The 15,690-nt window shown below is 43.2% G+C and overlaps 1 protein-coding gene across 4 annotated transcripts in view; it reads right to left on the bottom strand.

Annotated features, from left to right (window-relative positions):
- Positions 1-15,690, bottom strand: part of KIF13B (kinesin family member 13B) — a 207,129-nt gene that overhangs the window by 51,235 nt on the left and 140,204 nt on the right. For all 4 annotated transcript variants that reach the window (XM_061132637.1, XM_061132638.1, XM_061132639.1 and 1 more), the window contains exons 32-35: positions 13,106-13,198; positions 6,883-7,035; positions 5,572-5,649; positions 3,801-3,854 (exon numbers count right to left, since the gene is read on the bottom strand). In XM_061132637.1, the coding sequence (XP_060988620.1) occupies positions 3,801-3,854; positions 5,572-5,649; positions 6,883-7,035; positions 13,106-13,198 (378 nt within the window). The remainder of the gene's footprint in view (positions 1-3,800; positions 3,855-5,571; positions 5,650-6,882; positions 7,036-13,105; positions 13,199-15,690) is intronic.

The raw sequence follows: 15,690 nt of genomic DNA, 5'->3' as shown, positions 1-15,690 counted from the left end.
GTGTGTGTGTGTGTGTGTGTTCCTAATCATTTTCATAGCTGCACAGTGTCCCATTCGTGTGTGTGTGTGTGTGTGTGTGTGTTCCTAATCATTTTCATAGCTGCACAGTGTCCCATTCGTGTGTGTGTGTGTGTGTGTGTGTTCCTAATCATTTTCATAGCTGCACAGTGTCCCATTCGTGTGTGTGTGTGTGTGTGTGTGTGTTCCTAATCATTTTCATAGCTGCACAGTGTCCCATTCGTGTGTGTGTGTGTGTGTGTGTGTGTGTGTGTGTGTACACAGATAAAACATATTTAACCAGGTCAAACCAACAGACACTTGTTTCCAATCTTCTGCCCTTATAAACAACATGGCAATGGCCCTCATGTACATGTCATTTCTCACCTCTATAAGCACTACTGCTGTATAAAGGGGTTTTAATAGCGTCTAAGTGATTCTTACAGCAACTAGTTTAAACACTACCCCATCCTGAGGAGTTCTGTTACAGGCAGCATTGTAGCAGTTCTGAATTCAAGGCAATGCCACAGTGGATGCAGTTCACCACTGCTTCATTTAAAAGGCCGAAGGGAGGACTCTCCTGTTCCTTGCTGCTACTAGTGGAGGGAAATATTTCTTTACCCTCTAGGAAGAAAACACAATTTTAAGAATATTTATTCTCTCTAAAAATCTTTTTAAGACGCTCTGCTTTAGGTGATAAAACTAGTGAGAGCCCCTCATCCGCAAATGGGGAAGCCACTCTGTGCTCCCTGCTGAAGTGAGCCTGGAATCAAACCCTCTCCGCCGAGTGTTTTATGGCTTTTGGCTTTGTTTCCTAACATCAGTAGTGGTCCTCCGTCACCTGGATTTCCTTACTCATTCAACAGGCCCATCCACTAAACCTGTCTTAGAGCAGTTTTCCTCTACCTCTCCCCCTAGTGACAAGCAAAGGGTCTCTGATTTAGATACTTGGACATTCATATAACCTACTGACATGGACACAGCAGGAAGTCAGGGGGTCCCGGGTGACAGTGATGAGGTGGATGGAAGCCTGGCTGTACCTGGTGACTGTGCGGGATCCGAGGGGACCAACAGTCTACAGGAAGATGAAGAGATGGCTCCACGGCTGACCTGGGAGCACAGTTAGGAATGGGAAGCTGGTCCTTCTGCTCTCCCTGACAAAGACTGCCACTGTCTGCCAGAGGCCAGGCACACTGCCCATGCAGAGGGGTGAGACAGGAGACTCCAAACTGCTGCAGTGGGGGAAAAGGGTCCTTCTCTCTTGGAGGTGTCTGATGACAACGAAAACACGCGACACAGAGCAGGCAGAGCCAGCTCTTTGCTGCTGGGATGGCACCAGGATACAAGTCCAACCAGAGAGGGTGGAAATCAGACTTCCCTCATCTTCACTAAGTCTCCTATTCCTGACCCAGGGGCCCCAGGACACCAAGATGACTGAAAAGGGGAAGGTCTTGGTAGAGTAACAAAAAATGTGCAACATTATTTACTCATTTAATACATCCTGCTAGAAATTCCCTGGCAGTCCAGTGGTTAGGACTTCACGCTTTCATTGCAGGGGTGCATGAGTGCTTGGCTGTTTCAGTTACATCCAACTCTTTGCGACCCCATGGGCTGTAGCCCGCCAGGCTCCTCCGTCCATGGGATTCTCCAGGCAAGAACACTGGCATGGGTTGTCATGACCTGCCCTCCAGGGGTTCTTCCCGACCCAGGGATTGAACTAGTGTCTCCTGCACAGGTTCTGTCATTGGTTGGGGCACTAAGATTCTGTATACTACGGCCACAAAAACCAAAAAACAAAACAACAACCAAAAACCCATGTCCTAACTTCTCCCCAACCCTCCACAGAGACTGCCCTGGGAAAGGGCCTCCAATAAACTTCACTCTCACACCCAAAATAGTCTCTTCAGTCAGTACAGTCTCTGAAGCATCCAGAAGGAGTTCCTCCAGGTTCCCAGCTGCTCTCCCCACCACCTCTCATCTCTGAGGACGCCCATCTGTCACCCTGGCCGGCTGCTCCCCCTGCACAAGCCCTTAAGCTTCACCGTCACCCCACACAACCTCGCCTCTCTGTCTGAACCTCTTACGGCCAATTCAGGAGACTCAGATGATTCCCTGGCTCCCCAATCTGTGTTCAGCTCAGGCTTCCAGACCCCTGAACTGGCTGACACACCTTCAATCCAAAGTTCAACTAAATCATGTTCTTCCTCAAACCTGCCTCCTCACATTATGTCCCCAGAACCCAGACTGGGGAGAACCCCAGTCTCCCCCTAGCTCCACCTCGATCCTTATGTCCCCAGAGTTCTAGAGGCTCCATTCTCCTGAGCGGGTCCTGACTCTCTTCCCCTCCCCTCCCACTGCCGAGACCTCTCCCCCCACCTGCTCTGTCCACCCTCACTTGTGTGTCGATAACAGTACACGTTTCTACTATATACATTATTCTAACATAGTTTTATGGGCCACAGCCAGGAACATAAGTGGAGTTGAGGTGGACTGCCTAAAAGTGGCCCAGCTCCCCCACAAGTTCCAAGTACATCACACAGGAACTTCTGAAACAAGGGCCCTTTCTCTGGGTTCTCACCTACACTGCACCCTCTGCTTGACTTGGGCTTCCTTCTCCCTCCATGCTTCTGTTCACACTCTTGCTTCAATCCCTCCCACTTGGGTAGATCTTACCATCCTTCAGCACTAAGCTTATGGCGGGGGGGGGGGGGGCGGGGGGGGGGCGGGGTTCCCCTCTTTGCAGCCTTTCCTGGTCCTTGAATAATACCTATAAAAGTGTCCACTTCCTCCTCTGGGTTCCTACTCTACCTAGGCATACTTCTATTATAGCATCTATATTCCTTTATTCTATTTGAAAGTAGATGAGACAATAATTTTCTTTCAAGTAGATATTAGTTTGGTTTTTTTTTTCCATTTTAAACATAAAGAAACTAGCAAGAGAGAAAAACTGAAAATCTTTTGGCCACTTTTTTCAATGAATTTATGATAGAGGATTTGGGTTAGATGGATTTTAAAACAAAAGTCATTCTTATAAATAAAAAAATAAAAGTTTTTCTTATATTTTCCTTAAAATTATTTATTATATCAATAATGTTATTTATAATCAATAATGACAGTTTTCCAAACACTCTGCTTTGTTTAGGTGATTACAACTATGCTATGCCAGTCACACTTATCAGCGGACCTGTATCAAGCAGTGCTAAACCCTAGCCCACTTTTAGACTCACGGTAGGTGGTCAATGAATCGATGAACTAGAGCATTCTCAGTCATATCCAACCATCCACCTATGACTGTTTTGAGTGTGATCCCTTTAAGTAAATGATAATGAATTACCTATGCTTAAATTGGGGAAAGCTATATTAACAAGTACATAAATACATTCCAGCTAATGAAATTTCTGTTCCCTTATTTTTCTTTCTTCTAACATATAATATTAACTTTTAAACATAATCTTATTCTTCACAAATTTTTAATTACTTCATCAATATTATAACTATTAAAATCTGAAATGAAGTTCCTTTTCTGACACAAACAGGAAGAATATATATTTCAACAGGAATAGGAACTTAAGCAACTAAACTGTTTAACCCTTAAAAAGCAGAGTAACAATTAAGTTTCAGTAACATTATTTTAACTGGCAGATAAAAAGAAATGAACTCTAAACACTTTCCAATAAATTTCACATAGTACTGAAAAGTGGAAGAAATTTTGGCATGCACGACTCGCGTGTGATGCTTGAGAGGAGGAAAAGTTGGATGGGAAACAGGTCTAAGACTGACAGAAAATAGTTATAAGCACTTACCTTGTTGCTACCTAGACTGGAGGATGGGATAAGATCCTGGCGGCTGCCAGACAACTGAAGAGGAAACGAAGAGGAGAATTAGCCCTTTATGTGCAAAAGCACATACATCCATGATCCTGGAAATACAACACTTTGAAAATCAAACCAACAGAATGTTAAAGTTGGATGAGAGAGGCTGTCAAGACCAAGCTGCAAACTAGACTCATGGCCTTTGGTTCCCTGTTAGGCACAGTTTTTGTCTGTGTTTTTAATTGAATTAACATTTTTAACATGGCAGGTTTGAATAAGATCAGGTGTCCAGCTTACATAGAGCTAACAGCCAGCTGGGCCCAAGTAAGGGACACGTGATTTGTTTATCCACTTCTATGTAAAGGATACCAGGCTACTAGTTTCCTTGTTGTTACTGTTGTTTAGTTGCAAAGCGGTGTCCGACTCTTGCAACCCCATGGACTGTAGCCACCAGGCTCCTCTGTCATGGGATTTCCCAGGCGAGATTACTGGAGTGGGTTGCCATTTCCTTCTCCAGCGCATCTTCCTGACCCAGGGATTGAACCCGAGTCTCTTGATTGGCGGACAGGTCCTTTACCACTGAGCCACCAAGGAAGCCCCCTGGTACCCTTATCATGTCCTGATCTGATGGCTCCTTTCTCTGGGTGCTGCAGTGACTGTCTACACAGAAACGATTTATCTTACTGTATTTATTTTGTTGTTGTTGTAGAAGAGAACAGTTATTTATTCATACTCTTATTCAACCCACATGTATTGAGCATCTGTATGTTCTCAGTATGTATCAGGTGTTTTTTGGGGTTTTTTTTTTTTTAAACTATTTATTTTAAATCATAGGATTCTAAGTACAAAATCTCTGCAGAGATTTTAGTACATCTTTCACTGCATTTAGTCCTTCATTTTCTGAAGGAGTGAGAAGATGCTGAGTTAAAGGGAGGTTTATTTACTGTCTGAGAATGTTCCCAATCTTTCCATCTGAGATCATCAGTGACATCACTCAGTCGCAGGGAGCCACCTGTGCCCTTGAGCCTGACACCCATCCTGTCCTGTCCCTCACTGGGATCTCTCCAACACCAAGGCTAAGGGTCAGCTGTGCTTTATTTCAACATTTATTCCGTGGTTTCCCTTGGTGTGAAGTTCAGACAACAGTGTGCTATTTCTCACATCCACCTCTTTATCAAAAGTAAGGAAAGTAGAGATAAATCACAGGCCTCCAAGCATTATTTCTTTGTGAAGAATTATTTGTAAACTTCATATTCATGTAAATTTTATCTATATTTTAAAACACATCAACAAACTTAAACACTGTGACCAAAACAAACCTCAGATTTGACTCACTTATGCTCCCTGGATGACCTTTGAGCAACTGAGTTTATAAACATGGTCCAGACTTCTCCTCAGCCTAAAAGTAATTAAGTTCAGCCTACAAAATTCAAACAGCTTTCCCCAGGCACTACGCTAGCTTTGCTTTAGTTCAACACATGCTCGCCTAACACAGTCACTGTGCCAGGCACTGGAGGTATGAAGATAAATGAGAAACAAATCCAGAGGGACTTCCACGGATGCTTTCCGTGTACCATTAGGAAGGTCAGAGATGGGGGGCTGCAACGATGCTACGGGGTAGAGAAGTGGGGACTTCAGTCAGTGCAGAGGAGGAAATGACACCCGAGATGAGACTTGCAGGGTGGAAAGGAGTTATCCAAGGAAAGAGGAGGAGCGAAAGCAGATCCTGGGCCGAGCACAGGCTGGGTTTCTGCGTACTCACTCTGTTCACATTAGGAGAGCTGATACTCCTCCTGCTCAGCTTCCCTTTTCCTGTCAACTGTTCCTTCACGGCAACTTCCTGTGGGTCAGAGGAAAAGCACGCATGAGACACACACTTCCAGAATAACAGTGTCTAAAGCGGGCTTTGAGCTATGGACATATTCCAGGTTCTTTATTTACTGGCGTGGGGTGGCCATGCCACACAGCTTGTGGGATCTTAGTTCCCCGACCAGGGATCAAACCCATGCCCCCTGTAGCAGATGCACATAGTCCTAACCACTGGACTGCCAGGGAAGTCCCCTAGTTCTTTAAATGACAGCTGTTACTTCATACAACAGAATGACCCAATTACTGTCACGGTGGAATATTCAAAGTTAATTAAACAGCTGACAGGTTATGTGGTTCATCCCTTTCCTTATCTACTGATGGCTCCCTTGAAGTTGGCCACAAGTGAGTCCCAGGAGAAAGATTATGAAAAGCAGACCATTCGCTTTTATGTTTCATTAGTATTTTTGTTAAAAAAAAAAAAAAAAAAGTCTGGGGACGTCCCTGGTAGTCCACAGTGTCTAAGACTCTGTGCTCCCAGAGCAGGGGGTCCAGGTTTGATCCCTGGTCAGGAAACTAGATCCCACAGGCCACAACTAGGAGCTGGCACAGCCTAAATAAATAAATTTTTTTAAAAGTTTCAACATAGCCACATAAACTGACGTTTAGAGCTTCTCTGAGCCTTGGGTTTATGACTATTACCTCTCTTTTCCCTCCTGGAGATCCACTCTGAGGCTGTGGAGGCCAAGAAAGGACACACATTCTGCCTCAGGGCTACATTTTTCTTCGGCGACTATCCAGTGTCAAGGAATTTGTAAAATACTTCTTAACCAGCAAGAGTGATATATTTCCTTCCGCTACTGGCTCAGTCAGTAAAGAATCCACCTGCACTGCGGGAGACCTGGGTTCGATCCCTGGGTTGGGACGATCCCCTGGATGAGGGCATGGCAACCCACTCCAGTATTCTTGCCTGGAGAATCCCCGTGGACAGAGGAGCCTGGCGGGCTACAGTCCAAGGGATCGCAGAGAGTCAGACACGACCGCGCACAGCACTACCCAGGCAACTGGCTACCATTTAGGGTCTTGGAAAAAATAACTTCCAAATGTCATTTTTGTATCTTCGAAGACTCATCCGGCCAGTTTAATGTAAATTAATATGCTCCACTTAAGAGGTTTCAGAAGTTTAGACCTAACAACAGTGTGAGCTGCGGAAAGTCAAACCCTGGGTCGAGCTGGCTGGCACCCCGCCCTGTCCCCATCGGCTGACCTGGCGAAGGCGGTCCAACGTGAGGAGATTCTCCACCGCCAGCACGCTCCTGAGGTACTTCTCGATGTACGCTTCCGAGTCGGCAGACGCCGTGTTTTCCACGTCAGCCGCCATCCTTGCTAACGCCTCTCGTTCCTCGACTCCCTGAGCATCCTGGAGGGTGGCGATTATATGCGAAAATTAAGCACCTTGCAGAAGGAAATGCTTCAGAGGCATCTTGATCTATACGAATTCAGAGAGTACCGAACCAACAAACGGGATGTATTTCAAGTTCCACTTTAAAGTCAGCTCTTGGAACTCAAAATGCGTTTTCCCACAGAAATCATGGTATATGGCGTGGCTGGGGTCACCCGAAAGGCTAGTTAAACACAGAGCAGCTTGAAACACCGCACGTTTTCAACAAAACTGTCCTCGCCTGCATCTCCATCGTGAACCAAGACGTTCCCAGTCAGAGAGGACCTGGGGGACAAGCTGGGAACCTGACCACAACAGTACTCTAGGGCCACATCTTGAGGGGCCGGAGGGAGGACTAAGGAGCTGAGGTGAGAGAGGGGCGCATGTGGGACCCAAACCACCCCCACAGGAGGCAGACAAAGTATGAAGGGTAACAGTGGGAAGGACAGCTGGATTCCAACCCCTTCAGTAAGCAGCCTCCCAGGGACTACACACTCTCCACACAGGCCAATCCCCAACTCTGCAGACAGAGGCCCAAGAGCAGAAGTCGACCAAGCAGACAAGCCCCCAGGCATATTCTCCCGTGCCCAGCTCCATGGACACAGCTGGTTCAGGCATATCAATGGGATGTTTGCACGTCACGGGAGGGATTTTGTTAATGTAATTAATTAGATCTCTCAAGCTCATAGTGGCTTATAACAAAGCACTCTTCTTGGGAAAAATCAGGTCCTTTACTTGTGAATTTTGTTATAACAACATCAACACCTGCAAAATACACTGGGCTGGCCAAAAAGTTTGCTCGGGGCTTTACATATCATCATATGGTAAAACCGAACATTTGGTCCAGTCCACTGGTCATAGCAAACACCCTCTTCCAACAACACAAGAGAAGACTCTACACATGGACATCACCAAATGGTCAATACTGAAATCAAATCGACATTATTCTTTGCATCCAAAGATTGGGAAGTTCTATACAGTCAGCAAAAATAAGACCAGGAGCTGACTGTGGCTCAGATCATGAAATCGTTACTGCAAAATTCAGGCTTAAATGGAAGTAGGGGAAACCACAAGACCATTCAGGTATGACCTAAATCAAATCCCTTACAATTATACAGTGGAAGTGACAAATAGATCCAAGGAATTAGATCTGATAGACAGAGAGCCTAAAGAACTATGGACAGAGGTTCGTGACACTGTACAGGAGACAGAGATCAAGACCATCCCCAAAAAAAGAAATGCAAAAAAGCAAAACGGTTGTCTGATGAGGCCTTACAAATAGCTGTGAAAAGAAGAGAAGTGAAACGAAAAGGAGAAAAGGAAAGATATACCCATTTGAATGCAGAGTTCCAAAGGAGAGCAAGGAGAGATAAGAAAGCCTTCCTCAGTGACTGTGCAAAGAAATAGAGGAAAACAATAAAATGGGAAAGACTAGAGATCTCTTCAAGAAAATTAGAGATACCAAGGGAACATTTCATGCAAAGATAGGCACAATAAAGGACAGAAACGGTATGGACCTAACAGAAGCAGAAGATATTAAGAAGATGTGGCAAGAATACTCAGAAGAACTATACAAAAAAGATCTTCATGACCCAGATAACAACGATGGTGTGAGCACTCACCTAGAGCCAGACATCCTGGAATGGGAAGTCAAGTGGGCCTTAGGAAGCATCACGACGAACAAAGTTAGTGGAGGTGATGGAATTCCAGTTGACCTATTTCAAATCCTAAAAGATGATGCTGTGAAAGTGCTGCACTCAATACACCAGCAAATTTGGAAAACTCAGCAGTGGCCACAGGACTGGAAAAGTTAAGTTTTCATTCCAATCCCAAAGAAAGGCAATGCCAAAGAATGTTCAACCTACCACACGATTGCACTCATCTCACATGCTAGCAAAATAATGCTCAAAATTTTCCAAGCTAGGCTTCAACAGTATGTGAACCAAGAACTCCGAGATGTTCAGATGGATTTACAAAAGGCAGAGGAACCAGAGATCAATTGCCAACATCCACTGGATCATCGAAAAAGCAAGAGAGTTCCAGAAAAAAGTCTATTTCTGCTTTATTGACTACACCAAAGCCTTTGATTGTGTGGATCACAACAAACTGGAAAATTCTTAAAGGGATGGGAATACCAGACCACCTGACCTGCCTCCTGAGAAATCTGTATACAGGTCAACAAGCAAAAGTTAGAACTGGATAAAGAACAACAGACTGGTTCCAATTAGGGAAAGGAGTACGTCAAGGCTGTCTTTGTCACCCTGCTTGTTTCACTTATATGCAGAATACATCATGAGAAACGCTGGGCTGCATGGAGCACCACTGGAATCAAGACTGCCAGGAGAAACATCAATAACCTCAGATATGCAGATGACACCACCCTTATGGCAGAAAGCAAAGAAGAACTAAAGAGCCTCTTGACGAAAGTGAAAGAGGAGAGTGAAAATGTTGGCTTAAAGCTCAACATTCAGAAAACTAAGATCATGGCATCTGGTCCCATCACTTCATGCCAAATAGATGGGGAAACAGTGGAAACAGTGGCTGACTTTATTTTTTTGGGCTCCAAAATCACTGCAGATGGTGATTGCAGCCATGAAATTAAAAGACGCTCACTCCTTGGAAGGAAAGCTATGACCAACCTAGATAGCATATTAAAAAGTAGAGACATTACTTTGTCAACAAAGGTCTATCTAGTCAAAGCTATGGTTTTTCCAGTACTCCTGTATGGATGTGAGAGTTGGACTATAAAGAAAACTGAGCGTCGAAGAAATTGATGCTTTCGAACTGAGGTATTGGAGAAGACTCATTTGAGAGTCCTTTGGACTGCAAGGAGATCAAATAAGTCAATCCTAAAGGAAATCAGCCCTGAGTATTCATTGGAAGGACTGATGCTGAAGCTGAAACTCCAATACTTTGGACAACTGTTGTGAACAACTGATTCATTGGAGAAGACCCTGATGCTGGGAAAGATTGAAGGCAGGAGAAGGGGACGACAGAGAATGAGATGGTTGGACAGCATCACTGACTCAATGGACAAGAGTTTGAGGAAGCTCTGGGAATTGGTGATGGACAGGGAAGCCTGGCGTACTGCAGACCATGGGGTCGCAAAGAGTCAAACACAACTGAGCGACTCAACTGAACTGAACCGAATGTATCCAAATGCACTGCATCTTAAGATGCCATGAACTTTAAGAGAAAATCATTTTATATATTACTAAGAAGGAAAAAAAAAAGAAAAACTCGGCCAATTAACTTTAAGACAGCATCAATTTTAAAAACACAGTCTAACTTCAGGAATATTTTTTCTTTAAATTAACCTAAAGCCTTAGAACAGATAAGATATGGAAAAATTCAGAAGACAGCTTAAGTTCACAAAACTTTTGTCTTCTACAGTAATTCATTTGGGTCTAGGAACCATCCTCGTTTTACAGACAAGGAAAGAGGAAGGCTGCATAATTAGCAAGACAGGCAGGACTAGAACTTAGGTCTCCTGACTCCTGATGTGAGTATTCTTTTCACCACTGGACATGGAATACTTTATGGTATCTGATGGGAACAGACATATCTTAGTTTTCTGAGAGAGAAGATACCTGAGTTTTAAAGAAATGTATTCACCCATGTTATCCACATCCCTCTCAAGATATAAAACATTTCCATTACTTCACAAAGTTCAACTCCTTCCCTCCCCTAAGGAAAGATCAGTTCTTTCACCACAGATTAGTTTTTCCTGTTTTAGAAGTTCACAAAAACGGAGTGATACCCTTCTGCATCCGGCTGATCACTTAACACAGTGACTCAGAGATGTGGTCATCATGTAGTTCATGACTGTGTATGGCTGAGTAATACTCCACAGTATGGGTACACCATAATTGATTTACCCATTCCTCCGCTGATGGATGTTTGGGTTGTTTCCAGCTTTAGGTTGTTTTGAATTAAGCAGCTTTGAATATTCTTATGTAAACCTTCATGGATACATGTTTTCATTTCTCTTGGGTAAGGGCCTATAAGTGGAATTACTGAGTGATGGGGTATTCTATTTAACTTGATAATAAACTGCCAGTGAATGTATCATTTTATACTCCCATTAGCAAAGAAAGCATTCTAGCTGCTTTTAACCAAAAAAAAAAAAAAAAAAAGGGAAGAAGAAAAAGAAAGGCAAAACCATCTCCTGTTGCTGTCTGGTCTACGACCACTTTTTTTTGCTACTGAGTCCTCATGGCCTCTGTAACATGAAACACAAAGAACTTTTCTAGGCTTCTTGATGATGAAACACAGCTTTTAAGAAGCTTATTTTGAAATAAAAAACAAATCCTTACACTGTAGGCTTTAAGTCTTATTTTTCCTTTTTATCATCAGGAATTGATAATGTGACCCTAACACCTGCCAACTTAGTCGTTTAGCAAATTATTAACAGGTAGCCCCATCACGTGAGGCTGTCTGTTTATCTTTCCGCTGATTTACTGCACGCTTCTGCCATTTGAAAACCATGTCACCTGAAGAATAAAAGAACTGGGAAAGAGAAAAAGAAAACTGCAAATGAGAAGGAAGGAGGGGAAGAAAGATGAAGGGAGAAAAGGATGGTTCATTGCAGTTGTGTTTCTCAACTGCATTCAAACCATTTATAGAGTTAAGATCTGAAACAACTGGAAAAAGAGAGAAAGCATTCAGATACAGAGAATAAACAGTAAACCTCTGGCTACAAGCATACACAGAGCAACCTATTACAGACCCAAGATTCTGCAGCTAGTCTAACTCGAAAAGGGGTTCAACTTTTAAAGTTTCGGCAGGTTCAAAATTAAATAGTCAAACAGTTAATATTTGCCTTGTAAGCCTGATACTTTGAAGAGCCAGGGAAGAATTTAGTCATTATTTGACATTATTTGAGAGCAAAAGTGTTCTGCAATAAAAGAACTCTAAAACGAAGCCCAAGTACTGTGTAATCTTCTCAGTCTTCCAAAACCTGATCTGTCTTCCAATATGTACTGTCCATCTATAGTTCAAATACTCAACAGAATCGATCGACAGACACTGAGGCCCTGAATGAAGAGGATGAAGGCGAGGTCGTCGGTGTGCTTAGGTGGGAGTCCTCGCCCCAGGGTCCCATTCCCATTTTCCACCCCCAAGAGCAGCACAGCCTGGACCTCCTCATTCTCTGCCAAATTCTCTGTAGTCAACACGGCGGAAGGAACCACTCTCCTTCACTTTGTCACAGAGTCCTTTCCTTAGACCCCTCGCTTCTCCTAGCCTGGTAAGAAAGGCCTGGTTACTAGCTGTGCCAATAACCGGGTGAACAAATCTGTCTAAATCAGGGAATAACTACTCGGAAGCATATAAACTACATTCTCTAGCAAGTCCCTGTCACGGGTATTTTCAGCTCCATTTGTTTGATTTCTATGCAATTAGCTCAAAAAGAAAAACAGTAATAAATACTATTTATTAGTATTTAATAGTAATTAATAATTAATTAAAAAGTAAAAAAAATTTTAAATGCTACCCCATTAGTATTTAATAGTAATACTATTGCTAACTATAATGGCAATTACAATTTACTCTTTAGCATGTGTACAATTTGTGTATATTGTCTCATTTAATCCTTAAAAAACAACTCTATCAAACTGGGTTATAATACCTCCTATACAAACGAAAAAACTTAGGCTCAAAGTAACTTACCCAAGTTCACTTTACTAAGAAGTGACAGAAACAAAAGGTGACAGAATCTGTCTGATTCCAATATGATACCCTGGAACTCTGTATTATGCTATGTTGTCTGCCTTTAAGGGTTATATCCTCTTCTGTGGGTAAAATGGTGCTGATTTGCTTTTCAAAAGACTCCTCTTTAAGCCCATAGAAGCCCATAGAAGTATTACATATGCACACACATTTTAGTACGAATCAAGTTACCATTACAAAATTCCTCTACAAGCCTACAGCATTTTTGTATACACACATTTTCATTTGATAGGTATTTCTTAGGTACGTGACTTTTCAGGGAGTTAGCTCTTTTTACATGTTTATTCTTAGTAAATTCAAATTTCATATTATCCTTCACCTCTGGAATATTGGAGACAATTTCAAAAGTCACTCCACAGCCTGGAATAGAACTTCGATGTGACATCTTTTTGAGGAGACTCTGAGCAAAACCCTAGAGAAAAACAAAATAGAAGATATGGCTTCCCGTCTCAAAAACTGAGTTTTCATTAACAAAGAGGCAGCATAAAAGACACCTTATTCACTCTAGCCAAAAAGGAAACGAACATTATCTGCAATTTAAGTCAAAACCCAAATCACTGCATGTAGGTTTCTCACCATGTTCTCAGTGCCCCAAACAAACCCATTTCTGTGAAGCTTGCCCTGTGCCAGACCCAATACATGAAAGTGCAGATCCTGAACTCTGGAACCACGGCAGGCATCTGGTTCAACTCTGCTTTAAAAGGGCTGCAGAAATCAGACTGTTGACTTCTACACAATAAAATGACCTTCCAACTAAAACGTAAAGAAAGCCTGGTGACTCTTTAATCTTTTTTTTCCCAGCACAATGGACATCTTGCACTATGAATATTGACAAGTTCAGGCATTAAATTCTTGACCAAAGCAGGGTCGTTACGGAGAATGATTTAAGAGTGCATGGTCACTGTTTATGCTGACTGCGCTCTCTGCACGCTTAAGAATTGAACTGTTGAATTAATGCATAGATGACTCATTTGAAGATGCTGCTAAGACTGAACATCCTGTAGAGGTTGAAGAGAGCAGGGATGAGGGCAGAATACAATTGGTGAATAAAGATAAGAAGGAGAGAGGATATTAAACCAACACTGAACCTTTTTCCCCATGCAAAAGCAAAGAAGGATATAGGTTTTTAAAATAACACCAAAAAACCAAACAGAACAGGGAAAAAGCTGTTTGGTCTCAGAGGTATGTATTTTCACAAACTTAGGAACAATTTAATGATCTTTAGTTCATTTTTAAAAAATTTTTAGTGTCTAAGAATGCAAGAGCCTCTTAGAATGCATGCATCTCATCCCTTCACTCTTGACTCCAGCCTTCCAAGGCTGAACCACTGCCAATTACACTGGTCAAAGTACAGCTGCAGTTCGTTTGGTGCGAGGAGGTGAGGGGGCCGCCATTATCTTACTCTTCTGTTTTCTATTTGTATGAAATTATTTTTTTTAATGTTTTTTAAATGTGGTAAAAGTTACATAAAATGTGCTATTTTAACCATATTTAACTGCACAGTTCAGTGGCACTATGCAATATTTACATTGTTGCACAACTCTTACCATCATCCATCTCCCGAATTTTTCATCTTCCTAAGCTGAGACTCGGTCCCCATTAAACACTAAGTCCTCATCCCCACTCCCCACCCCATCCCCCAGCATCTACCAACTGTACAGAATTACTGAAGCTAACTGGCATATATGAGGGTCAAGAGGAAGTCTCTGTTCTCGCTACAGAAAAGCAAACGCTAGTTAATGAACCATCTGAATTTCAGTTTGATATCAAATCATTTTAACCAGGGGGGGAGTGCAGCAACTTCTCACATCTACAAATTTTAAAAATTAATTAAAAAAAAGCAAAAAAACAGAAGAAACTTGGTGAGTTCACAACACACCTTTCTATTAAAATTTCTGTGGGGGCTGCTGGTTGAACCAGGTCAGTCTCAGCGCCTGGCAGCCAGAACCCCTAGTTCTGAAATGGCAAATAACTCTTCAAAATGCTCCCTAAGAGCAACATGTCTTTTTCCAATTCCTCAAAGACTTCTCCGAAGAGTGAACGGGAGACACAGCATGTACATCGGCAGCTACCCCATGACCTATATGTACTGATGCTGGAGTGCCAAGCCGAAGAGCTGAATTTTAACAGGATTACGGCCCGTCTTCCTTCAAAGATTGATATCAGTGTGACATTTAGAACTAAAGATTAATTTTTAGGGGTAGAGATTACATCTAGGACTCTGTCAACCATGACTGTACTCTTCTAAATGAGAAGATTTACTTTCATCTGTCTGGTTTTAGCCAGTATATTGAGAAGAATCCCTAGACTCAACCTCTCAAATCCTATCTTTGCAAAACCAATAAGAGAAGTGGTTTCTATTCTTATCTAGAAGTTTTCTACTGAACCGGTTCATATGGCACCAGGTCCTTCATAGTCTCGCTGCAACTGTGTGGACAGGCACGGTCATGGCCTCTACAGAACACCCTGACCATCAGACTATGCTTCTCATGGTCCCCAAGCCTGCCACGCCCTTTCCTCCCTCACCATCTCTGCACGTGTATTTCCTCCTCTCTGGGGAGCAGCCAACGAGTCCTTCTCTGCCTGCCAACCGCTCCTGTCCGCAGCGGAGCGGCTCCAAGTCCCCTTCTCTCCGAAGCCCCCTCCCCGACTGCTCTCGCACCTCTGCCCTGGCGAGCACCTGCAGGGCGGAGACGCCACCACAGAAGACAGGCCCCTGTTACACACTCACGGGCCAGTGGACACGGGCTCTTTAAGGATGCAGGCTATTTCTCATTCATCTTTCCACCCCAAAGCTCGGCAGAGGACTCTCTCCAAATACATGAATCAGTGAACCAGCGGAAAGGAAAGCGTGGAAAACCAAGGGTGAGGAGCACAGACAACAGCTCGTCGGCAGCGAGCTTC

Source organism: Dama dama, chromosome 29 (genome assembly GCF_033118175.1).
Source record: "Dama dama isolate Ldn47 chromosome 29, ASM3311817v1, whole genome shotgun sequence".
In the NCBI taxonomy this organism is placed as follows: domain Eukaryota; kingdom Metazoa; phylum Chordata; class Mammalia; order Artiodactyla; family Cervidae; genus Dama; species Dama dama.
This window is presented reverse-complemented; position numbering and strand designations above follow the sequence as displayed.